The 27,312-nt window shown below is 38.9% G+C and overlaps 1 protein-coding gene across 8 annotated transcripts in view; it reads left to right on the top strand.

Moving 5' to 3' along the window:
• Positions 1-27,312, top strand: part of NPAS3 (neuronal PAS domain protein 3) — an 831,381-nt gene that overhangs the window by 743,795 nt on the left and 60,274 nt on the right. For all 8 annotated transcript variants that reach the window (XM_069464104.1, XM_069464135.1, XM_069464097.1 and 5 more), the window contains one exon: positions 19,696-19,814. In XM_069464104.1, coding sequence (XP_069320205.1) covers positions 19,696-19,814 — 119 coding nt within the window. The remainder of the gene's footprint in view (positions 1-19,695; positions 19,815-27,312) is intronic.

A 27,312-nucleotide genomic window follows, 5' to 3' on the forward strand; every position in this document is an offset into this window, starting at 1 on the left:
CGAACTCCTGAGCTCAAACGATCCGCCCACCTCGGCCTCCCAGAGTGCTAGGATTACAGGCGTGAGCCACCACGCCCGGCCTTTTTTGAGTCTTTTAAATCTATATTAATCAAATGAGGATTTGGCTGGGAGTCAGGAGACTTAGGTTGTGCTACCAACTCTGTTCCTGGTCAAGCCACTTACCCTTCCCTGCTCTCCTTTTTCTTGCCTATACATAGGGAGATTGTTCTAGATAAGCTAGTCTGCTGGAATGGGCTTGTGGTTCCAGTCTAAGTATATGCCTAACTTGGGCTACAATTCCAGCCACCAACCCATATCTGGACCTCATTAAATGCACTGATTTACCTATAAAACAAAGTTAGATAAACACTGACCATGAACTCCTTGAAAGCAAGACAATATCCCACTGATCTTTGAAACCTATCATCAGGTAGACACTCCTTGAGAACACAGACAGTATCTATTTAATTCATCTCTGTATCCCTAGTGCCCAGCAGAGTGGAAATACTTCATACATATCTGTTGAATAAATAATTGAAATGTGGTACTGCAGCTCTTAGCTTTGATGGAAACCATAGCTTCTCATTCCCTCTTTGCTTTGTTTCTTTACTCTTCCCTATCATGTGTTCCTTGTTTGTCCTTTGATATTTCTACTTGTGCATTTATTTTCTTTTCCTCTTTTTTGCTTATTGGTATTATGTCATGTTTCATTAGTAGAAGTCCTAGACTCTTTTTTTGTGGTAAAATACACATGACATAAAAGTTACCATTTTGGCCATTTCTAAGTGTACATTTCAGTGGCATTAAGTACATTTACATTGTTGTGCAACCTTCACTACTGTCCACCTACAGAACTTTTTTATCATCCTAAACTGAAACTCTGTGCCCAGTAAACAATAACTTCCCATTTTTCCCTCCCCTGAGTCCCTGGTAACCTCTGTTCTACTTTGTGTCTCTATGAATTTGCATATTCCAGGTACCTCATATAAATAAATTGTAGTCTTCTTTGTATTTTGGAATATTTTCCGTGGTTGCTCTGCTCCTTCTTTTATTTTCCCTTTCCTTTTTGTTGCTGCTGTTCCTGACAGCTGCCCTGCCCCCAGCCCCAGAGAGTCTCATTGTCCCCATCCTTCTGTGCGTCCTTAGCTGTGTCTCCCACATAGCACTTCCTTTACATTTGCTTATTTTTATATCTGTATGTAATTTTGAGATTTTTAATCTATTCTTTTAAAAAGCATTCTATTTAAATGTTACAAAATGTTTAAGGGAAGAAACATGACTCTTAAATGAAAGCAGGTTTCTGTGGAGAGCTAGCTCTTAAAATCACAGCACTCGAAGAAGGCCCTGAATACAGAGGATGGGAGTTGATGTAGTTAGAAGGGGTTTGCCAGAAAAACCTTTTCCCGTTTGAAAACCATTGTAGGACTTACATAAACTTATGGATTTGTCAAATAACCTAAGCATTCTTGGGCTTTTGTCTTTTGATCATCCCCCCCCCCCACAAAAAAAAACCACAAAGAGAGAAAAGTTAGTTTCTTTAGTGACAAAAGGTAGGAAGGGGTCCTAGAGTTAGTTCACTTACAAAGGCACACTGATTCCTTCTCTGCCATAAGGCACAATACCAACTTTTCCCTGAAATCTGAGCTGTGCAGAGCATGCAGAAACAGAGTACTTAGGGGAAATTGTGGACAATACAAGCACCAACTCCTTAAACACACAAACATAAGTACATAGAGGTAGATATTATTATAGACTAATAAATGTACATTTCATAAAATGTGAAAATTAAAATCACTCCAAATTCCTTTTTGCCAGCAGTCTCACACATTTCTTTCCATGTACCAGAAAGGACTCTAAAATATATGACAGTAGAGATGACAGAAAGTTAAACATTTCTAAGTAATTACAGTGAATAAATCTAGATTCAGTTAAGCCATGATATATGAGCAATGCAGGGTGGTTTAGCATACGTGGTCAAAGACAATAGATCCTCTTTAAAATGGGGAAAATAAAAGTGCTTATCTCAAAGAGTGTTGGGACAACTAAATTAAATATGTTTGTAAATCACCTAGCATTAATCCTAATCCCCTCCACTTCAAAGTTGGTATGCACTAAATAAAATGGCTACTGAGAAAATCTAGCCAATCACCCAGCAATTTGGTTTAAAATTATAATGGTTGCAAATTTTGGAATACCTGCTTTTGTAATGGTTACATTTATTTTTAAAAAGTAAGTGTCCAACTGTGTGTTGATTCATGCTTTTCCAGTTTTCTAGGCCTGGAAAAAACACAGATCTTTGGCACGTGAAACCCAGCACCAGCAGCTGGCTTGCAAACTCAAACCTATGATGTGGTTATAAGAACAGCATTCCTATTCCTTCCGTTCTTTTTCTTTTTTCCCTTATTTCCTCAATGCTCTTAGGTCCTGTTTTGTATCTTTTATCATCACTCCATCTGTATAATGTTTGTGTATTTTTCTCATCCTTCTTAATCCTTTGTATTTATCTTTTCAGCCTTTTCTTCTCCAGGTTCTTTCTTACTACCCTACACCTTTCTTCCTTCTCGTTTTTATTCCCCATTTAATTCTCTACTCTTTTTTGCATTTGTGTTTTCTTGTGTTCACATTTAATTCTATACCATTTTCTAGTAAAACCGGTGACCATAAAATGTTCTTACCATCTTATAGTCAGGTTCATGATGCTTATCCATTTCTGAAATTTATCAGCCTAGAAATCTGTTACCCTAAGTCAGGTAGATGATGACAGCACAACCTGCAGTGCATACACATGAATTTTGAGAGCAAAATAGTAACATGTCTCTTGGTAGATTGTTTTTTCCAATATTAATCTGGTTCACATTGGATATGGTATCACAATGCTCAACAAATGTTTGCTGGTCCAATTTAACTTACATTTATCAATCCTTACCTTCATGTGGACTTACTTGATTATCCCAACAATGTTCTGAAGTTAGGTAATTCATGTAATATCATGCCCTTCATAGGGAGAAGGGCAGGGTTGGTGAGGAGATGCATGACCGACTTAAGACTGTAGAGCTGCCTGATGGCTAATCCTGGCCTACAACCTAAGATTCCTGATTCCATGGGCACAGATCCCACTTCAGTGCCACACTGCTGCTCTCTGTGTCTGTGGTCATCATGCTGCCCAATGGCACCACTGTTATTCCAGGATGGGATTTGCTGCTCTGAGACCCAGTGGACTATACGGAGAATTACCATCCTTTCCTGTTCCTTGATTTACCCAGTGACCCAAAAACAGATATTAGAATCAACCTGCAGAGATATTAGCAATACCAACTACAACCATAAAAACTAACATTGAATGAGTGTTTATAATATGCCAAGCTAAGTGATTTTCATATATTCCATTGTAAATGGTTACTTAAAGTGAATACAGTAGAGTATTATAGATACATATATTTGCTATATATGCCTTACCAAACATTAGCAAAACTGTCCTATAGAGAAAACGTCTCCATCCATTTAAATAAATGAAAAAGAAAAGAAGCAGAGTCTTAAGGAGATTAAAATAAAACTGAAGTTCAACCAACAAATCTGGTTCCAAGTCCTTTCCTTCTCTTCAATGAGTCACTAGTCTGTACCATTTGCTTTTCTGATAGGCTACTCCCAGACTGAGCTGCTGGCAAAAGGGAAGTGAATCTTCAAGTTATAAAGATTGTCTTGCTCTTTGTCCTCAACACTGAAGGTCCATAGAAAGGCAGTATCTCTCCTCTTAGGAGGTCTTGTAAAGACTTTCTGCAAGACCTTCCTATTTGCCTACGTTAATTGTTGCAGCAAAGTTAGCAGATCGCAACAAAATCTGGGGGTGTTATAATGAGAAGAAGAAAAACTAGTGCAGAAATCATATCAAGTAAGGGGAACAAATCTCATTGCCAAATATACATCCCAAAGAAAAGAAGATAATCATTACAATAATTATTATTACTAATACGAAGAGAAGAAAGCTTAGCTGTAAGTTCACTGAAAACTTTCCCTTTGGTGTTGAGTGATTCTTCTGTAGAACCTCCCAGGAGTACAAGCCTATAATTTTAATTATATCTTGGCATTCTCATAAAGCAAACAGCCTGCTCAGGTAGTATTTATTACCTGTTAGCAAGAATACTTATGAATATGCTTCACAAATTCCAACTGCAGTGATTTGCAATGGGCCTTTTCAAGGACAGAAGGGGTGAGTTGGAATACACGTAAGAGAAAACTTGCTCATTAAGGGAAGGTTTGTTATCCAGGAACATATAATTAAGGTGACGGCCCCACCTTCTGTGACAGCCAACACTCAAGTAGTTGTTTGATTGCTACGTGGGTCAGGGATCAGCTCCTGCTACAAGATGTAGCCACATTAGTGTGTTAGTGAACAGGTTAGAAAGTAAATTACAGCTGCCTTTCTCAAGCACATTACTGTCGGTCTTCATTGTATTGTTTTTACTGTACATCAGCAGGACTGTGGCTTCTGAAGACTTTGTGTGACAGGTTAGGCATTTTATCCTTTGAGTAAACAGTAATCATGGTGTGAAGAAAGTGGGGCATTGGAGAATTTTTCCTATTCTTTGAGAATCCCGCTCTTCCTTTTTAGTTTGCTCCAAGGGCTCATTGGGGATACATATATTAAGCCCTTTAAATAGTTCATAATAAATCTTTGTCTCAGGCTGATTCTGACAGTTTTTTAAAGAGTCTTTTAAGAGAGAATCCTCAATCATTTGTTAATCCATGGGGTGATCTTCAGACTTCAGGAAAAAAATAACAGCCTGGGCTCTTGGGTAGTGAAAATACAATGTAGGGGAAAAATATATATAAATATGGAAAATCCCAAGAATATCATCTTACTGAGATTACATGTTCTGCATGTATCTAAATGCTTTCTTTCTTCCTTGACAAGCCAAAAAGGAAGTGGAAAATAATTGTCAAAATAGCAAGAATTTTTATTGTTAATTTTATATTTTTGGACTTAAATGCATCTCCTAAAATGTTATCTAGGATAGCATTTTTACAATCAGTGATGATTGTAAAATTACCTAGGAGAGAATATTCTTTGTAAAGTAAATGAATTCTTTTGGTGGAAAGATGATTTTTTCTTTTCCCTTGTTTCCCCTTTAAGACCACCTCCGTCTTCCCCTAAATTACTTCTGTACACACTGCTATTTTACCTGGTCGGGAGAGGCATTCTACTTTTAGAGGAAAGATTGTAGATGTTGGTTATTAGTGTGAACCACAACAACAACACAAAACTTTGAAGGGTAAAATGTAGCTTTCTGACTTTTCTAGGTTGGGTTTACATAATTTAGCTTCAGCTTTAGATATGAGCTAATTTGCCAAGTATGTTAGATGTTCATGGTTTAAAGAATACAACTTATTATTGTAGCATGCATGATTTTAACATCAAAAAATCATATACAACACTTACCAGAAGAGGATAAAAGCAGTATTATCTCCCATGTAAATAATTAACATTAGTCATTATAGTACCTGTGCATTATTTGTACAATGAAATGAAAATATTTTAAAGAAGAAAAATGAGCTCAGTCTCAAGTGTTCTATGTGTAAATCATTTGCTATTTCAGGGAAATTTATTTAGGTTTATTTCATTTTGCTTATAACTGAAATGATTAAGGAGGAAACTAAAAAATGCAGGTCATAGCTTTGAGTAAAACATGAGGATAAGCACCATGTATATGATCTGATCTGAACCTTTATGTCATTTCCAAAATGCAGCTTCTCAAGCTATTGAGAAATACTAAGAACTTCACTAATGACATGCAAATGCAGTTTGTTAGCGATAAATGCAATAATAAAGTGGAGAAATGGGCAAAGGACAGCCTACTGTTAGTGATGGATTCATTCTCACATAAGGTCAAATAATTGAAGACCTAGAACAAGGGCAACCATAAATACCTGGAGTCCCTGCAGTTGAGAAGATTAACCACAGAACAATTATGACAAATGCAGTGGGAGCATTCAGCTCCCAGGCAACAAGGAACGTGTCGTGCCAGTGTTAAAAATACTTATTTGGCATTATAGAATATACAATTTAGACCCAGAGCCATCCAATATAACGCTGAAGTGTTGATGGTGAAAAATATCAAGTATGTCCTTAGAAAGCTATATTTGAAGGAATCGCTTTGCCTCATGAAGCAGAGAAAAGGGCAGTAATTAATATCAACAAATTTGCCTTGCCCCCAGATTGAGAAAAGGCTGCTTCTACCCCACTTTCACCATCACCATTAGCAATATCCTGTATCTTTTTTAATTGAAGAAAAGAGGGTAATCCTACAGCAAGACTAACTACAAGCTATGTAAATGAATTCGTTAAAAAATGACTGCTTTTTTATCCCTACCACTTGGGAAGATTATGCATAGCCTTGAAGAAAATATACAAATGACCTAATGTCTAGTTCAGATATGGAAATGATGCCTACACATATATTAACTGGCCAAGATTATACTGATGAAGTCCTGTCTTAAAGCACAGCTACTTCTTGCAAAAGATTAAAGGACTTTATTTGGGCATTGAGATAGAGCAGTGGTCATTGAAACTTGTTGGGATCATGAGAGAGAGGAAAATTTGCTTAATTAAAGATGTCAAAAATAGATATTCATTAGCAAAATAACAGATATATAGATAATTATTAGGTTATCTCATTTCTGGCTTCTCTGAATTATTGCAAAGTGTAAATAATGTTACTAAGAATATTCTTCAACAAATAACCCTCAATTCTTTATTGATGATGGATTTAACACAGTACTTCTAACTAAAAGTATTTGAGAAAAATAACTGTTTCAAGATGTGCTGGAATAGAGCCATAATAAAACCAACAAATTCTAGCCACCCAGCCAAATTCCTCATATATGAAAATATAAATAAATTAGCAGAAGATACTGATTCAGGAGATATTTGTGGAGACCTGCCAACCCAAGATCACCTCTATCCCCAGGACACACACACTCACAGAGGAAAATAAAAATTGGCCATTGTGCCAAACCCCATACCTGAAAAGGCAAATTTGAAAAAGCTTCATCATCACAGCAAATTTCACATGAATTCTCAATAATTGCTTAGTTCTCTAACACTCTCCAGTGACAAAGCTCTGGCCATCTCAGCATTCTCTCCATCAAACTAATATATTTCAGGCCAATCTCCTAAATTCCTCCGTTCATCATCCCTGTTAACCATATGACTGCACTCATGCAAAACCCTTCCTCGGTGCCACATGAAATCCTTATTCTTCTAGGAAAAGGGCTGCCAGATTTAACAAATAAAAATATAGGATTCCCAGTTAAATTTGGAATTCATATGCCATATTTGGATCAAACTATTAATAAAAAACTTAAGTTGTTTATCTGAAATTCCAATGTAATGGGGTGTCCTGTCCCCCATTTTATGCAGCAATGCTAATTAGGAGAAAACTCTCCTACAGCCACTGTCTTCTCCACATGCCTCATTTCTGCCTCTTCGTCCACACTGAAACCTTTCTCCCTAGGAAGCCACTACTCTCAAAACCCTCCCTTGGAGGCCACTATTCTTGAAACCCTCTCCAGTGCAACATTCAGTTCAGAGTCAGTCAGTCCTGTGCCATTGACTCTCCCAGCATGAAAGAAAAGTGATCATCATGCTTTGCTTCCACTGCCATTTCCACACCATTTTCCCCAACATCTTCGCTTAAAAACTTCCTCTTGTGAAAAAGAGATAGTATTCTTTCTCCATTCGAAATGCCATTGTCTGTCAACACCCACATCACTCACTGACCTTCCTCAACCGTGTCAGCCAGTGCTCTGCAATCTCCCTGCGTACCTCTGCCCCACAAGGAAGCAAACAGGTGCCAGAACGAGTTTCCATCATGGGTAACTATTCAACACACGGTTCCTTGACTGCCAAAACCCAAAAATAATCATTCTTTGACTTACCTTTAGCAGCCACTGGCACGATCACACCTTGGACTTTCACCGTGCTTCATTTTCAAGATCCCACATAGCTGTTTAAAAAAATTTTTTGCGAAAAAGTTACAAAGGAAAAAATGTGCAGACTTCTCTATATAAAACTGAAAAACCTATGCATATCTCTGAGCATCATAAGCAAAACTAAAAGGCAAACAAATAGGGAAATATTTGTAAGAAATATGTCAAAGTTATTATCTTTAATATATATGTATCTCATTCAAATTGGTAAGGAAAACACTAAAAAACCAATTAGAAAATAGAGAATATAAATACAGGATTCATTGAAAAATTCAACTGGCCAATAAATATGTATTAAAACATAATTCAACCTCAGTAGAAATAAAAATGCAAATGAAACACATGTGAGATATTTTTACATATTGCTTATCAGGGAGACCCTAATGAAGTATATTCTCTGTATCCTGGTAATTTAATGGTTTTTTTATCAAATAAAAACAAATTTTTTAAAAAGACAATCAGTATGCACACCATCTGATGTCACTTGTTTAAATTGATGCAGCACAACTTTTCTGCAAATCAATTTGTCTGTACATATTAAGAACTTTCTAAAAAGCTCCTGCCCTTTGACCCAGTCATATGCTTTCTAGAAATTCACCCTAAGAAATAATAAGGAAGTTGAAAGATGATTAATGTCAAAGAAATTCATCACTATGCAAAGGAATATTACCCAATCACTAAAAATATTAGGTTTGAAAGGGATGTGATGATGTGGACAAATGCAGGTACTGTAATGTTCTTTAAAAATATTTTTTTAAAAAGCTACTTTGCACCTAAGACCCCTAGGGCCCCAGGATCCATTTATTCCCCTACCTGTGTCTAATAAAAGTACAGTTATTACCACATAGTGAGCTATGACTATTTTAACATGAAAAGATGTGGCAGACATACATATGATCTCAATTTCAAAATAAATATATAAATGGTAAATAAAACTTCAGGAAAACACATTAGTGTTAATAGTGACTATAGTTGGATGATAAGGCTGCCAGGGATTTTTTAAAATTTATACTTCATATTTTCAAAATTTTCTATGAACATAAAAATATATATTTATATAAATATAGGCTTTTTAAAAGGCAGTAAATAATATTCTCAGAAATCTGTCTCTGAACAAAGCCCCTGTTGGCTACCTCTCCCAGGTCACCACTCCCCTGTCCTGCCATCCTTTCCTGGTCCCCAGCTCACCACCTTTTCAGTTTTCACTTGCTCGTCTCTTAACCCTTTGGAACCTGTCATCCTACTGACTTTCATTCCCAGTGTGCTGGCCCCCACCCCAGAAAAACCTCATTGTCTCGGGCATTGCCTGTAAAAACCACAAAGCCATAATTATTAGGGAACACCAAAAAATTAATGTTCTCAAATTTAAACCACGCAACTTCTGGCAATCTCAGTACTTATTTTCTATTGATCCCAGTTGGTTTCCCCACGGGCTCTTCCATAGCCTTTTTTTCACTCTCAAAACTCTTCTCGTCCCACTTCCTTTATCTTGGCAAACAACCTTGCTTGAGATTAAGTTGTCCAGCGCCATTCCCATCACACTCCTCTCTTTCTCTCTCCACTCACTCTTCTCTCATCCTCCCTGTTTGTCTTTCCCCCCTTTCAGAGGCTCACCTTTCTTTCTCTGTTATTGATGAAATATCTCTTAGGATTTCAATTCTTCAATTAGCATTTCCAGTGTAGACAATTCTAAGCTCTGGCCTCTAAATCAGTAAACATATTCAGGTCTCTTTATTTACACCACCAAAATTCACCAAAGGGAAATGTATCACTTATTTATTTGATCCTTGTTCCACTTTTCTACTGAAACTGCTCTCTCTGAAAATCTCCAACGAATTGACACCACCAGTGGGGTACATTGACACCACCAGTGGGTACCCACCAGTGGGTACATCCGGGAGCCAGTGGACAAGCTGCACAATCATATCCATTAATTCCTCCTGTGGTTGCCTACATGTCAAGTCATTTACTAAAGACAAAGAATTTATTTTACTTTTAGACGAAAATTCAAAAGGTAGCTTTTCTAGAATTTCATTGTCACTGGTGCATAGCTACCCAAGTAAGAGTTTTCTGTAAAGTCCTTTACCAATCTACAGTCATAAAGTCACGCTGCAAAAATCATGAGCATAGAGATGTACATGATACCCTCACCCAGATATCCACATGGCTTGGTCTCCTCTGAGATGCCATCTCATCAGAGAAGCCCGTGACCACCCAACCAAAATGTGGCCCCATCGCTCTCTAGCTCCTTGCTGTGCAGTGCTCTGTACTGCCTTAATCACCACCTGAAATTGTTGTATTTTTCACCTCTCCTCCAAAATGTAAGCACTGTTGTGAATGGTCCCAGGCCATTATGGATACTCAGTAAGTATTTAATTTAAATAACTGAACAAAGAATAAGTGAGCTGTAACAAAATATTTGATGTGTGCTTATATGCGTTTAAAATATCAATATTTTCTTTTAGGGCCATGTGCTGAGTAAAGGCAAGAAGTTCTAGGGACAGGCAGAAGATTAACCTTAAAAATATTTAAAGGTACACTCTCAATGCACATGCCTGCACATGGAGAGTGATACTTTACCTATCAATGGGTTGAATCACTGCCTGATTTTTTACCCAGTGCTGTATAGCTGTTTCTCATCACATGGTATTGTTGCAGTTAGCAATGGAGCTTTAAAGCAAGGAAAAGGCAGAATGCATGTGTGTTTGAAGTGCCTCTGTTACCAGACTCCTCTATGTAACTCCATTTTAAAATACAGTATGTGGACAACATCTGTGCCTGAGATGGAGATTTGGCCAGAATGCTGAGAAAATAAACATGGCAGTTCAACTGGATACTGGCAACCAGTTACTGCCCCATGGACAGGCTGCACAGAAGATTCATGTATATAAAATAGTATATTAAAGTAAACTTACAAAAGCAAAGAGCAATCATTGCAACCATAATTTTTTCTTCCTCTTTGGGATTCTAATTTTAAAAGCATTAAAGGAGACAGCTGCTCATGCTGTGATATGCGCTAAACAGCCTGAAGGATGGAAAAAAATATATTTGTAGCTCATAATAACTATTGACCTTTCTGATATACAATGTTCTCTGTGTTAGCTATTCAGTTCTATCAACAGTGAAGATTGAACATGACTTTTTAATAGAAAACATGGGGTTTCAAGCTGCCTTCACAAAGGTGTTTATGTATTGTTATTTTGTATTGTACTACAAAGACTAAGTCCTGATGCCCTTTGTCTGACATCATGTTTGTAGGAAAAAAAAAAAAAGTAAGAAAGAAAAAAAGAAAAGGAAGGAAATAAAAGAAAGAAACAGAAAAGGGAGGAACCCCTCATTGTTATTGAGTATGTTTTATATGAAGAATTGGCTCGTAACCGCTTTATAGTCGTGATAAAAGCATTGCCACACTCGATCCCGTATGCAATATTGGTAATGGAATCCACGCTGCATCCTCAGAGGACACGCTATATTTTTCTCCCAGAATAGATCCCTCAAGTGGCAACATTTATAGGGAATTTCCAATAAGATTTAAAACACTGGCTTGCAGTATTCATGTGGCACATCCTTTGGAGTGCACAGCCTGCTGCAGAATGGGTCATATTGGATATCATGTACTCTCAAAGGTGAGCTTTACAATACTCAGTTTTTCCCCTTTAACTTTCCTGTTGCTTAGTATTTGTGTATAGAAACACCCACTGGTAGCAGCTTGACTCTGACACTGTATGTATTTCCCCAGAGTGGTATCATCCAAACACCAACTGCAGAGCAGCAGGCAGCCGGCAGTCTCCTCTCCCTCGGGGGACAGGCTCACCAAGTAGTAACCCCTGCCAGAAGCAAGAAACCTGAAAGGCAACTGTGCACGTTATGATACTCATCCGAGGCAGGCCAGACAGTGCCAGGGAGTTTATGCTGACAGGTGGCATAGGTTGGCAGAATATTATTTTCCTGTTTTTTTTTTTTTTTTGGTGGATTATTTTTAATGTTACTTTTAAAGAAGTTTACTACATCATTACTGAATCATAATTATTTTCACAGCTATGCTCTAGAGTTTCAGTTAATGATTCTCGAGCTTCTAAACAAAGCTGAAGACTCACAACTGGGTAGGGACAGGAATCAGCCCTAATGAGATTTAAATAAATCAGCCTTTTTTGTCATGCTCCAGAGCAAGCCCTGAAGCTGATAGGGTCTGAGTGCTGAGCCAGAGAGTAATGGCTGCAACCGCATTGTCCACCAAGGGTGGTGCAACTTGTGACCACAGGAAATGGACAGCACTACCCGTCACCGGTGGCCAAGGATCCCACTCTAGTATACTAAGAGCCATTACCCCCTTTAGAGCTGCCCTGGCGCATAGAAGACAGGCCAGTGGGATGAAAACCAACTCTCAAAAGACAGAGAACAAAGTATTCTCTACTTCTGGGGGAAATCAGGCCAGCCCTCTTTTAACTACCAAACCCACGGGGCCCAGGACTCTCAAAAGAACACTTTGCAGAAAACACTTTCTTAGAGATGAATACAAGGAGAGGACATAATGAGTCCCTCCCCTCAAAAGACTTCTTGGAACAAGATATTGCTTAGTCTGAGAGAGTGGCAGGGGTGAAATGGAGAATTCTTCTTAAAGTGACATTCAGATGCTTTCTTTTATTTCAACATGTGTGACTGAGTGCATACTTCTGTAAAACACAATCCTAGGCACTTGGGGGGATGAGGAAGGGTGAAGAACAGCAGGAAGAAGATGCAACAGAAGACAAATAAGACATCATCCCTGTCTTTCAAGAGTTCACAGTCTTGTAGATGGCACTGTTGATAGCATCTTTTGCAAATTGCCCATTTTAAAAAATCAATTGAGCACTTATCTTTGGAAATACAGACCCTACTTATAAAAAATCAGTATTGCAGGTAGTTTTCCCTATACATGTTAATTCACCAGTTATTGACACAGTAGGCCCACATTGCTTCTCGCTATCCATGAGTTTTACCTATGTACATGATTGTCACGTGTCAAAACAAGGCTATGATCTTTCCAAAAAGAGATTCTGTGTGGATATTGGTTATTTCTTGTTGCATAACAAATTACCCCAAATATTGACAGGTTCAAAAAGGCAAAGATATGTCACATATTTAATACTTTTTGTAGGTCAGGTACCTAGGAGCAGCCAACTTGGGTAGTTCCAGGGTCTCTTCATGCTGTTGCAATCAATATGGCAGCCAGAGCATGATCATCTGAAGGCTTACTGGGGCTGGATGATCCACTTCTCAGATCACTAATGTGACTGTCAACAGAAAGCCTCAGTTCCTCGCTACATTGGCCTCTCTGTAGGACTGCCTACCCGTCATCCCAACATAGCAGCTGGCTTCCTTCAGAGTGAGTGACCTAAGAGAGAGCAAGGAGGGAGCCACTGAGCTAATCACACACCATCAGTTCCACCATGTGCTACCTACGAAAAGCAAGTCACCAAGTTTAGGCCACATTTACTCAAAGGGAGAGGAAGTAGCTCCACCTTTTGGAAGGTGGAGTTGCAAAGAATTTGGGGCATTTTAAAACTATCACAGATGTCATCCCAGATACACATAAAATCTCCTGGGACAATTGGAAAATTTCTGTGAAAAAAGATTTATTTTTTACCATGGTTGGCCTACTGTTGAGAAACTAGACTGTAAAGACATTAATAAATATTAGTTACCAAATACATATACACACACATATGTATAGATATATTAGGTTGGTGCAAAAGTAATTGTGGTTTCAGATCACAAATTTTAAATCGTTATAACTAGGCTCAAACACATCTTTATTAATCAGAATAGAAACCACTACAATCAACACATTTTTGCCAACAAGAAATAAGTTTGTTTATTCCTGTAGCATAAAAATCCGTGCTTCAGGATTCTATGAACTCTTGGAAAGCATTGTCTGCATCCTGCTGGTTGTGGAAGCCTTTTCCTTGCAAAAAGTTGTCGAGATGCTTGAAGAAGTGGTATCAGTTGGCGAGAGGTCAGGTGAATATGGTGGATGAGGCAAAACTTTGTAGCCCAATTTGTTCAACTTTTGAAGTGTTGGTTGTGCACCTGCACAACCACAGAATGGTTGACATTGAGTTCTTTGGCAACTTCTCATGTAGTTGTAAGAGGATCAGCTGTGATAATTGCTCTCACTTGGTCATTGTCAACTTCCAATGGCCAGCCATTGCACTCCTCATCTTCAAGCCTCTCATGTCCTTTGCAAAACATCTTGAACCACCACTGCACTGTACATTCGTTAGCAGTTCCTGGGCCAAATGCGTTGATATTGTGAGTTATCTCCACTGCTTTACAACCCATTTTGAACTCAAATAAGAAAATTGCTCAAATTTGCTTTTTGTCAAACATTATTTCCATAATCTAAAATAAATATAAAATAAATAGCAAGTAATAAGTCATTAGCAAAAAAACATAAAGCAAGAAATGCAAATTAAAATGATATATAACGTAACCACATTTATTTAAGAATGTATTCCAATACCACATAACAAATTTCAACAATGCTAAAACTGCAATTATTTTTGCACTAACCCAATGTAATATGTAATAATATACCTGGAGTAAAGAACTTAGATATATATAATGTATATATATTTCTATCTGGGTACATATAGCAAAGGAACCGTGCTAGGTGCTATAGGGGATCAAAGTTAGATTTGTCTCAGCCTTGCTGCCCTCAAATATCTACCATAAAAGATTAAATGGAGATAAAATAAGTATATACATAAGTGTAAGAACAGGCTGGACACAGTGGCTCATGGCTGTAATCCCAGCACTTTAAGAGGTCGAGGTGGGAGGATCACTTGAGCCCAAGAGTTCAAGACCAGCCTGGAAAACATAGTGAGACCATGTCTCTACAAAAACTTAAAAAATTAGCTGGGCATGGTAGTGCATGTCTATAGTCCCAGCTGCTTGTGAGGCTGAGGCAGGAGGATTGCTTGTATCTACAAGTTTGAAGTTGCAATGAGCTATGATGACACCACTGTGCTCTAGCCTGGGTGACAGAGTGAGACCCCGTCTTAAGAAAAACAAACAAAACAAGAACAGTATATTGGCAACATCATGACCTTTAGAATCAGACAAATATTGATCACATTCCTGCTGTGCCACTGACTACTTGGGAGACCTTAGACAACATACTGACTCTTTTTATATAATAATAAAGATTTGGCATTTGTATTAGTTGGTATGGGCCAAGTTATGCTGTAGTAAAAAACAATACCTAAATTTTAACAAAAATTTATTTCTGTAAGGGTTGGCAGGGGATTCTGCCCCACACTGTCTTCCAGGATAGGCTGGTAGAGCAGTCACCATGTAAAATGTTAACAGTCCCCACAGCAGAGGGAAAGAGAAAGTGGCACATCATTACTGGCTCTTGAAAATTCCCCCTGAAAGTGACATGTGACCTTTCCTCACATTTCATTGGCTAAAGCAAGCCACACGAACACCCCCAACTCCAAGTGGCTGAATAAGTGTATTCCCCTCATGTGAAAGAAAAAATTCCGTAAGAAACAACTTGTCAAATTTCAGTGGACACATACTCATTCTAAAGTCCTAAAACACATCAGTTTCTAACAAAACTAACAGTATATGGCCGTGAAATAATTTGGCTTTATCAAGATCGCTGCAAAATCAACCACCATCTCTCTTGTCTTGAGACAGTCACTTGGATATCTGCCCTTTAGTTTGTCCTGTGTGCACAGAACAGCTGAAAAAGAAAAGATTCATTTAGGCAAAGTGGGAAGAGAGTATGTTCAACTTCGGTCCTAACTACTTACCCCCAACTCCATTTCTCCTTTAAAAGGAAAAATGACTTATTTGCTATTGAGGAATAACATTTCTTGAAACTTAATTTTTTTTCTCCCTCACAAATCAGGATTTGGTGGCAGTGGAGGGTCCTGACACTGGAATTGCACTGCAAACATTTGGAGTATACTGAGAAGAGAACGTTTGCCTTTAAAGGCTTTGGCCTCGTACCCTTGCAGAGGGCCTGGAGAGGACACTGCACATGTGCAGGATGGCCTTGGCCCCATTTTGGCCTGATGAGATCCAGGTGGTTCCCAGCCACTTCCTCTTCCCACCTTCCACACCACCCCCTACCCCTACGTAGTGATAGGAGAGCGAGCCGCAACTGCAACACCAGCTAGGGGATCGTGAACAGATGTGGAGTAACAGAGATATGATTTCACATTATGGTGGCATTTGCCAACATAAAAATTATTACAACTTTTGCTGTAAATTATTCTATAAATTTTACAAAATATGCAAAAACTGGCATTTCAAGAGCTGAGATAATTTAGATTTATTAAAAAGTTGAGGCCCTTGAGATTCAGCAAAATAGAGTATACTTCTTTATTTATTTAGCTTTTGGTTGTGTGAGTCTTGCTTTTGTTTCTCAGCTCCTCGTTTATAAGCCATAGGTCAAAACTGAACACCACTGGGCTTTGACCGTTTAATTCAGCTTTACCCATAGATGTTTCCTGTGTCTCAGGCAGCAGATATAACTTCTCTGAATCGCAAATTTCTTATCAGAGCATACAGCAATCATGACCTGCCTCAAAAAGTTGACAGAGAAGCATTTTATATCTAGAAAGCACTCTAAAATGCTTCTCAGACATAAACTGTTTCCACTGTCTTTGTAGAGCACCGCTCCTAAGGAGACTTTTCCCACTGTTAGATCCTCTCTTCACGTCCTGTCTCTCTCTCTCTCTCTCACACACACACCCCTTCTCCATTCACCACAACAGTCACGCCCCACACCACCAAGGCTGTGCTGTCTTGGCTCTCCCCCAATAGAACCTTCATCAGAATCGTGCCTCTCACCTAGATTTGCTTCTAAAGCTGCTGCTCTTGTCTGTCTGTCACATGCAGATAATATGTCTTTTCATGTGAGAGACACCACTGTCACATCTGGGATAAACCAAGTGTATTTGCTGGCCCTTAAGAATGCATGGCCATGACGTGTGTGCTGTGAATAAGTTTGTTATGTGTCCCTTTGAAAGGGACAGCACTGCTCGTTCCTTCTGCCCCGTCCTCAGAACTAGGAAGTCACATGGAATTAAAGTGGAAACTGTCATCAGAAATCAAGCTCTTTCCTAGGTTGCCCCATCTCCTTCTTCCTGACTCCCCATACTCCTATGCTCTTGAAATAAAGCTTGAGGACCAATTTTGATTTTAAATCTAAGCTTCTGAGGGCAAAACCTTCGCATTCCTTTCACACCAGTTGTCCCGTGTGTAATCGACTCTGCCCCTGTATATTTAGGCAGTCACTATGGTAACGCGGGGCGGGCGCTCACTCCTGCCTCCGCCAGGGCAGGATGCGGCGCTTGGCTCCACAGCTCAGGTGAAGCTCGCGTCTTCGCCCCGCTGGAAGCGCCCATGCCGTGGTCTCTAAGGTGCCCTCTATGTGTTTTACTGTCCAGTTCTCCATATGGAAAATAATCGTTTCTCACAACGCCTAAATTACCCCCTCCTACAGGTAGGTGCTTCTTTCCTTCCTGGGGCAGGGTATTCAAGACGGCAGTCTTAAAACAGATTTCACTTCTCTAGGAAGTTTCATTTTTCCTCAGCTATTGCAAACATGATCTTGCTGAACAGAGCTGAATTTTTAAGGCTGAGTATGTGGTGTGGATTCTGATGGCTTCACGTTAGCTCAAGTCTCTAAGGACCAGTGCCAATAAATGTGAAAGGGACAACAGTAGATTGGCATACTTTTCCATTTCCACTAGGATGAAAAAACTGCTGTAAATTAAGTCTAACCTTAAATGTATAATCTGTCCTTGGGAAGAAAAAAAAAAAGGATATAGCATCTTCAAGCTCTCGGCATCCCTTACAAGAAAAAATTGGTTCTAAGGGTCTCTGATCTTGTGTTTTAGTAAAATAGAACTGCACGGCTGACTGACAGTTCTGATCTAAAGCATTTACGTTTAAGTTTTGATCTCTCTGCTTTTGATTAAAACTAATGAGCTCATTTAATTCAAAATGGGAATCTCTGATAAGAGAAATAAGGTTGATGTGATTGGATTAGAGGGGCAAATTAAACTCTTAGAGCAGAAGTTTGTGCTTATATAGTGTATTAAAAAGCTGTTGGCGTATTATGGCGTGTTAGATGATGAGAAAAATTTCATAGTAATTCATATTTAATCAGAAGAAATGAAAGTACTAAATATAACATGGCTCTCCTTTTCCCTCGAGTGATAAAAAGCTGTACATTTAAAATGACATCAGATCCATGCTCTCTAAAACAAAAAAAAAAAAACCTTAAGAGAGACACATAAGAAAGGGACACTTGTCAGTGATTTCATCACCTCAGAATAGAAATGACATAAAAATAGGAAAATACAGTTATATTAAGATAAAAATGATGCAAGAAAAGCCCCAGACCACAAATAGCAAGTTTTCTGTCCTTAAAGTAGTTCTCATTCTTCTTTCATCTGAGCATCAACTTAATATGAAAAATAGAGATTACTTGCCCTTAGAAATACTCATATATGAAATACATTTCATAATTTAAATTTTAAAAGATTTTCCTATTTGTCTATTTTTAATAACTGTTTTCACATATACTTAATTCTTAAAACTCTTTATTACACATATTGATTTACCCCTACTCCAGAGAAAATGAGTATTAGCAGAGAGCTGCTCAAAAGAAATACTGTTTTCTGTTAGACATGTCTCTTTTTGCTTTCAAAGAAGAAAAACTTTAAAATACCATTTACAAAGAATAAAATTAAAATATTTATTAGGCTTATGAAGCCCAAAGTTAATTTCTTTGTAGGAAAAGACTTAAATATATAAAAGTACATTAAAGGCTTGTTTTTAAAGAAAACAGATTTTACACTGTCTCTGGTGTGTTTGCATAAAGGTGTTTTTAGATCAGCAAGACTGCAAACTACCATTTTAAGTTTCATAAGTAAAAATATATTCCATTTAGCTTAAAAACATGTAAAAGGGAAGAGTATCTTATTTAAGAGAAGAAATCATTATTTTCTCATATCAGAAAGAGAGAAATGAAAAAACAGAGACTGTCTCCTACTGGAGCTGCTATTAGTGACAGGAATGGAAAGTCAACATCATGAATTTGTTTTTGTCTGTATATCCCATTTTCATCCCTCATGATCAAGTCAGCTGAGAAGACTTCATGCTTCTTATTCCCCACAGTGAAGAAAACCAGCTCAGGAGGTCAAGGACATTGGTCAGGACACGGCTATCCAGCCTTGGCGGTCTTGTGGTTCCTGGAATTCCCCAGTAGGCAAATGATCTGAGAAGGGATTCTCAGGGAGAACAAAGAGCAAGTCTTTCTTCATCAGAAGTGTCTCTGCCCATACCCTGGTTGATCCCACAAATCTGCGTGGTCCTTTCTCATGACAGTTCTCTCCGCACGCACCAGCCAAGCCTCAAGTGAACTGCAGTTACTTACTATCAGACCCCACTTAAGCAGCTGCTAGAAGTGAAAAGTCCTGAAAAGCTCTTGCTAGAAACTGGATGAGGTTACTTTGGATACATTAATTTTTCTTTTTTATTTTCTGCAAAGTAAACATTTTCTAAATGAGGTAAATTGATTACTACTGCTCTTAGCACCCATCACTCATTTATTTTTAGTGAACTCAAGGATTGCACCTGAGCAGTAGCTGTGAGGGGCTGTGTAGAGATCTCAATCATGTGTGTATGTATTTTTGTATTCCTCAGTGGAGTCAACCAGCCCCAGTCTGCTAACCACTGACAACACCCTTGAGCGTTCCTTTTTCATCCGAATGAAATCTACTCTGACCAAACGCGGCGTGCACATCAAATCATCGGGATATAAGGTAAGCTGGGTTCTGGGAGGGGAGACATCTCTGTCTCAGGCCATTCCTAGGTAATGTGCATCGAGTTTCCCAGGGGCTTTGGGTCCCTATAATTAACACGTGTAATCCTGAGCAGCTCACAGTGTTCCAATCATCAAGCTAGGCACTCCCTTCCACCTCTCCTCCTTACTTCAGACATTGCTGATGTGCTAAATGCCCCTATTGTCTTTTCTTAAAACACTGGTTGATAATATGCCAAGTGCTTCAGCACCTGCTGGAAATTTACTTCCACAGAGAAGATAAGCCAAATTCATATCAGTGCTTACGCCGCGTGCTCTAGGACTGTAGTATGAGAGTTCCATTTCTCACTTCTGCCTTCAAATCCCCCTTTCTCCTTAGAGAAAGACTGTCCATCTTAATAATACCTTGGCCACCGAGATTTGTGCTCACAGATAACAAAATCAGGTTGGATGTTAGAAACCTTAACTTTGAAATCACAATGATTGAACATTCATTCACACTGCAGCATACATAGAATATTCAACATTTACAAAATATATGTTCCTCACAAGCAAAGACCAAGTCAGGAGTCGTAATCTACATTATCATTATTTTAATGTTAAGGATATAAAAGCCTTCTAATCTCAGGAAATTCCAACGTTTCAATTACCATTGTAACATAAATTAAGACCTATGAAATTTATGAAATGCCTTTGGCAACCTGAATCTTTTCAATTTTACAACACACTAACCAATCTCTCAAACAATATTTATTGTATGTGGGAGGGCAAACAGGAATGGAATGTACCGTCGATGTGGCCAGCAGTTGTAAACTTTCCCAGTTTTAGAGTTCAGAACTTCTGAGAGCTCAGTTCTTTAGGGTGATCATGGCATCATCAGGGATGGTAACAGCTCTTATCAAGCCTTAAAACCTTATATGAGTCATCAGGAAACTAGCAGCTATATGAAAGTCAGAGCCAGGCACTTTCTTTGACATTAAGTCTTCGGAAAAAGAAGGTAAGGAAGCAGGCCCTTCCAAGAACGACCTTTAGCTGAGCTGTCCTATTGTCTAAAAGGCACACGTGGAGCATCCTTAACCTTTACCAGGGTGCAACTCAAAGGAGAGGCAACTGGGCGGTTCTGCCTGCTGTAGCTTTACCCTGCAGAGGCTTGTCACAAAGGAGTGTGTTGGAGGAAAGAAAACAGACCCTATCCTTAGGACCCCCCTGCCTTACGGCACACTATGCATTTATTAGTAGTTACTGTGTAGCATGAGCAAGTTTGAAATTCTATAAGCAGACTACAGATGTCAAGATTATTTTTATTTTAATGCTAGAAAGACTCATTCTGCATTCCAGATTTTAGGAGCCATGGGGGCTTCCTTTCAGCTGTTACATTCTTTCTTTACCTTTATTGGGTTTTACTGGTCTGTAGAGACAATATCCCAGGAAGGAAGGAAGGTAGAAGTGGTGAGATAGTTTGAAAAAGCAGTATTTAGTATAATTCAATATTATTAGATAATTTAATTTTTTGATAAACAAAAACATTCTTAATTTTAGACTACAAAGTAGAGATCATAAAGCTGCAAAATGTTGGATCTGCAAAAAAGTGGGACATGTGGGGAAAAAATAATATGGAGAAAGAGTTTTGGTCTAGGCAAGAGACCAAGTAGATTGTGTTCTGTTTGTTTTACCAGACAGGCACCTCAGTAAAGCTGTTTTTACTGCCTGACCTGAAATTGAACAAGCTAACATCTTAAATACTGACAGAGTATTCAGCCATACATTTGACAAAGATTTACTGAGCTCCTATGGAGCCTGTTCTAGAGCCTGGAAACCCAGCATTGGAACAATAAAAAATCCCTGCTTTCATGGTGCTTATATTCTAGCAGGAAGAGACAGACATAACAAGTAAATAAATTAAGAAGGTGATTTCAGAGAATAATGAAGGCTAAAATAACAAAAGCCAATAGTTAGAAGCACTCCAATATGCTGGGCATGATATAGATTACATGTGTTAGCCCCTACGACAATCCTAAAGGAAAGTATTTTCATGGTTTCTGTTTTACAGATAAAGAGACTAAGGCTAGAAAGGTTAATTAGCATATCCAGCATCACATATGAAGGAGCTAGAGCTTGAACTTGGGGAGTCTAGCTCCACACCCCATGCACTTAAAAACTAGGCTTTACTACTATGCATATTATTTAGAGAGGTAATGTGAGGGGGTGGCTGGTGGGGGCAGGAGACCTATTTAAGTAAGAGGAACATGAAAGGTCTTCCTGAGGAGGTGACATGTCCCCTCTGAGTGGTGAATGAGAAAAGGCTATCATGCAAATGAATGAAAGAAAAATGTTTCTGAAGCAACTAGAATTTAGGAATTAAAGACTCCTTGCTGTAAGAAGGGGCCTTCAAGAAACAAAATATTAAAAAGGACAACCTTGAACATCCAGGAGTAGGAAAGATTTAGGAAGCTGATCCAGATCCCATTAAATTGTGTAATGACAAAGTGATCGTACTCCTCTGACATTCCCTGCCGGTGAGCCTTTCTCATGATATCATGAAAGTCTCCACCTCCTCTCAACTGCTACTTACAGAAGTTCCTCCAATAAGATGAATCACCCAACAGATCCAGCTCTTCCCCTCACCCTCCTCCTCTGCAGTGAACTTGCCTCAGTGATTAACCTTATCTGAAAGTTAGTGGAAGAGCTGATGAGAACCCATGACATGACACAGCTGCTTAACATCCCTATTTATCTGTTCATTCTCAGTAAGTAAATCTAGCAGCTTATAAAACATTCCAGTAAAACTGGTAATCACCCTACCACCACATAATAGACACAAATAAAAAGAAACAGTGATGATAATTTCTCCGCACTCCCAATATTCCCCCTAATTTATTACCATTGTATGAATCCTTCTTATCCCTTGCTTAAAGATCCAAAATGTTAAGCTTTGCTCAGTGCAGGTCACTATATTTCTCTCCATCTTTTTCTGTGACCTTGGCACATGGACCTCTCCAACTTTCTCCATGACTTTTTCTGTTGTCATTGTCATCATTGACAGTAGTCATAGTAACAAAAGTATCATTGACTCTGTGGTAGGCACTGTGCCAAATGCTTTATACTTTAATCCACACAACAAGGATTATTTTAAAACTTCCTCTATGCCAGGCATTGTCTACACACTATATTCCATTCTTATGCCCATTTTGCAGGTGGTAAAACTGAGGCTTAATAGGTAAAATGCTTTGCCCATTTCCTACAGCTCTTAAGTAGCTACTAAGGAACCAGAATTGAATCTAGGCAGTTGGGCTCCAGAGTTTGTCCTCTTAACCCCTCTGTTTCACTGCTTAAAAAGTTAAGTCCAAAGAATGGCAGAGTGTGAGCTGGACTTCAACATATGAAAAAGAAATTAATTTCAATTTTTAAAAGGAAAACCTTTTCCCTGATTAAGACCTTCCCTTTGTGGCTCCACATATCCCACTGCACTAGTGTGTCAGTGCTTGGTGACTCCAGTGCCCCTGGGGAGTGGCGCAGATTTGCTTTCGTTTCCAAGACTTATACCTACTCACATCCCCCGTAACCAAGAACTCTAGCCAAAGAAATGCCAATCTGCATCTGCTAATTCAAGTATGGAATGTAATATAAGTCCTCCTCGTTGCTTGGTTTGCCACACCCCAGTCCCCAGGAAAGTTGCCCTCTCTCCAATGAAGTTTCCCAAATATGAGCTGACATTCAGTAGTTTCTGTCCTCATTTGCTTTGAAATCCACAGTAGCACGTTATCTGGACCAGCCACTTTTCACGCCTCAGGGGCTTCCCTGTTGTTTGGGTCTCCTTGTTGGTCACATATCTTAGCATAACACAGCTCTCATTTAAATTGCATTGCATCAACATTCTGCCTTCTTGATTAGGTCTATGTCTGGGGGAACTTCGGAGGTATAACACATGGGGTAAAAGGAGATATGTAATCAGGGAAATTAGAGAAGTGAAGACTAATTGGGTCGCCTCCTTCGCTCCTGTCTTTGGAGGATAGTTTCCTTTGGCATGGGACTTTCAGCTTTCTAATCTATTCTGAAATGCCCACCAGCACCACTGTCATTTCTGGAGTATTTATTCACACACATTATGATGCCCTAACTCTAATGGCATCGTAGAGCAGCCGGGACTGGCAAACACAGACGAAAGAGAGCAAAATCTCTGTCATGTTTATATATGCTGGGAATGTCTCTGAACTCTTCACAGTGGTGAAATCTTCAAATGCCAGGAGTTCCTGCTATGATACATACAAACTGATTACTAAGGGAGGATGAGGGAACTCAAGATTCTCAAAAATAAACAGTCCTCCATCTGGGATGATGTGAATATGGATTTGCCTGTAGCTGAGTGTTGAGCTAAATGACTTCTGAAATCCTATCCAGCCTCCTTATGATATAAAGAATCATAAAGAGAAAATAATTCATAGGTTGGCTGTTTTATTAGGCTTGCCTATATACCCCCAGCCTTAAGAATATCTATATCTAAACATGAAGCAACAAATCAATAGAGAGTGCTAATTAGGTAAAGAAAACATTTTTGCCATGTATAAGCACAAACATAGGTGTCTTTAAATTAGAAACTTCTCATGTTTGTTTTTAAAACTTCATAGTTGTATCTGTTCTGTGGAGCAAGGCACACTTACTCTACATCATTTTAACAGTGATTTGTTTTATTTTGGATGTCACAGATCCCTTTAAAGATTTGATTAAATCTATAGAGCCTCTCCCAAGGTAAATTCATTTTGCATCAGTAGGTTCTTGAATCCTTGAAGTTTATCCATTGATCTCAGGTTACAAAACCCTACTTACTATGATGACATCTTCAGTACTTATTAAGAAACCAAGTTAGCACATCTTCAGGAACATACTTCATCAATATCACAGTAGCCCTTTCCTTCCTTCTCATTTCTCCCTACCAGAAAGCAAGAAATAGAGTCATTTATCTGTCTAGTATTAATACATATTGAAATCCTGTGGCAAAATATTTAATACATTAGTTCAGCAGTCCCCAACCTTTTTGGCACCAGGGACCAATTTCATGGAAGACAATTTTTCCATGGAGGGGGTAAGGGGGCTTGGTCTCAGGATGATTCAAGCACATTACATTTATTGTGCAGTCAAACCTCTTTGCTAATGATATTCTGTATTTGTAGCCACTGCCCAGCACTAGCAGCATCACCTCAGCTATCCCTCAGATGATCAGACATTAGATTCTCATAAGGAGTGAACAACCTAGATCCCTCCCATGCACAGTTTACAGTAGGGCTGGAGCTCCTATGAGAATCTAATGTCACTGCTGATCTTGATAGGAGGCAGAGTTTATGCAGTGATGCAAGTGATGGGGAGTGGCTGTAAATACAGATGAAGCTTCACTCCCTGGCCTCTGCTCACCTCCTGCTGTGGGCCCGGTTCCTAACAGACCACAGACTGGTACAGGTCCATGGCCTGGGAGTTGAGGACCGCAGCATTAACTCATAGATTGCAAAAGCACAAAACTAAGATTTACATTTTGATCCCCTCATGCAGAGAGGAGTAATCTTCAAAAAAGTATTTCTCAGAATATACTTTTTAGAAATATTATACCTAATATTTAAAAATTCTATCTGTATTCAAAAGAGAGCTATTTTCAGTGGTGCCTGGTTCTCCTTTTCCTCCTGTTCACTTTGGTGTGCAACAAAGATGCATCGCTAGACTTGCCAATGTCAAAATCATAGCTAGGCAAATTTGAAAGTTGAAGGCTTTTCATATGCAAACTTGTTCTTAATTAAATGTGTATATTAACACATCTCAAGATGACAGAAAACTAGAAGGAAATTACTACTATCTCAGTCATTTGGAATTTTAGTTCTTGGTTTAATTCCTTAATAAAGTCCACAATACTAAGATATCCATCTTTCTCTCTTGCTCACCTGCCACGTTAATGCACTACCAAAATCAGTTGAATCCACCTGTTTCCACTTCATTCCTCCAGTTTAATGCCTTTTTTCAGATCTATTGTGAGAAATTTCCAAATTACCTCCCGGAAGGTTTTTCTTCTCCCTTCTATCCTACACCCTGCTCCCTGGAATGTGTTCCCAAAGCCTCAATGATTTACTTCTCCACCACTAAGTCATCCACGGTTCATAGTGCCACATACTCAAGAATCTGACCCAGCTTAGCTTTTCCACCACCATCTCCACCATTCTTTCCTGGAACTCTTGCCACTTCAGGCCAGCTGTCTTTCCTGAAATACACTTGTCTGTTCACACTGCTGTGCTTTTGACCATGCTGTTTTCCTTTCCTAAAATGCCCTTTTGCCATACATCCTCCTGAAAAACTCCTAATCAACCAGTATGGTGCCACTCAAACACCACTTCTTTTTTTTTTTTTTTTTTTTTGGAGACAGAGTCTCACTCTGTTGCCCAGGCTAGAGTGAGTGCCGTGGCGTCAGCCTAGCTCACAGCAACCTCAAACTCCTGAGCTCAAGTGATCCTCCTGTCTCAGCCTCCCGAGTAGCTGGGACTACAGGCATGCGCCACCATGCCCGGCTAATTTTTTCTATATATATTTTTAGCTGTCCATATAATTCTTTCTATTTTTTTTTTAGTAGAGATGGGGTCTCGCTCTTGCTCAGGCTGGTCTCGAACTCCTGAGCTCAAACGATCCGCCCACCTCGGCCTCCCAGAGAGCTAGGATTACAGGCGTGAGCCACCGCGCCCGGCCCACCACTTCTTTTTTAATTTCCCCAAATGCATGTAAGCAAAATTATCCCTTCTCTTCTGTACTAACATAGCCCTTTTAGATTTTACTTACATTCTCCATGCCTCTGCTTTCTCACCTGTAAAATGAAGCTACTGATAGAACCTAACCCAGAGAATTTTCCTGCAAATCAAGTGAGATAACACAGGCTCAGCTAAGCATCTTTTTTTCCACTTGATGAAGTACTTTTTCATAGACTTTGACATGAATCTCACAATAATTCTTTTAGGTAATTATCTCTATTTTCCCAATGTGGAGAACAAGTAAAACTGATGCACAAAAATATAAATTATTGAACACATGGTAAAAGGGGCAAAAAAGAAAAAAAAAAAAAGACCAAAAAAAGAAATCTAAATTGACTTATCTAAGGCCACAGAAATGGTAGATGGCAAGACTGAGAAATACCAGGTCTTCTGATTTCAAATGCCGCCTTCCTGCCAATATACTACATTGAATACTGGGTACTTTCTTATTCTGCTTTCTTCCCTTACTTAGTACCTAGCAAGTATGCTGCACACAGTTATCCCTCAATAAATGTTGACTGAATTGAATTTAGGGCTCTCTCTTCTTCTGAGATACCAATGAAAAATGTTGACGGTACCAAGCCCTGTGACATACCATGAGAGATACTGCTAGTTGACATCAGTGTCTATTAGATGTGACTGTTGGAATAGCTATGAACCCAAATGACTATCCCATGATCTGCCTCACATTTCTGCATCTTGCCTGCAAGGATATTGTGAATC

Source organism: Eulemur rufifrons, chromosome 2 (genome assembly GCF_041146395.1).
Source record: "Eulemur rufifrons isolate Redbay chromosome 2, OSU_ERuf_1, whole genome shotgun sequence".
NCBI classification, from domain to species: domain Eukaryota; kingdom Metazoa; phylum Chordata; class Mammalia; order Primates; family Lemuridae; genus Eulemur; species Eulemur rufifrons.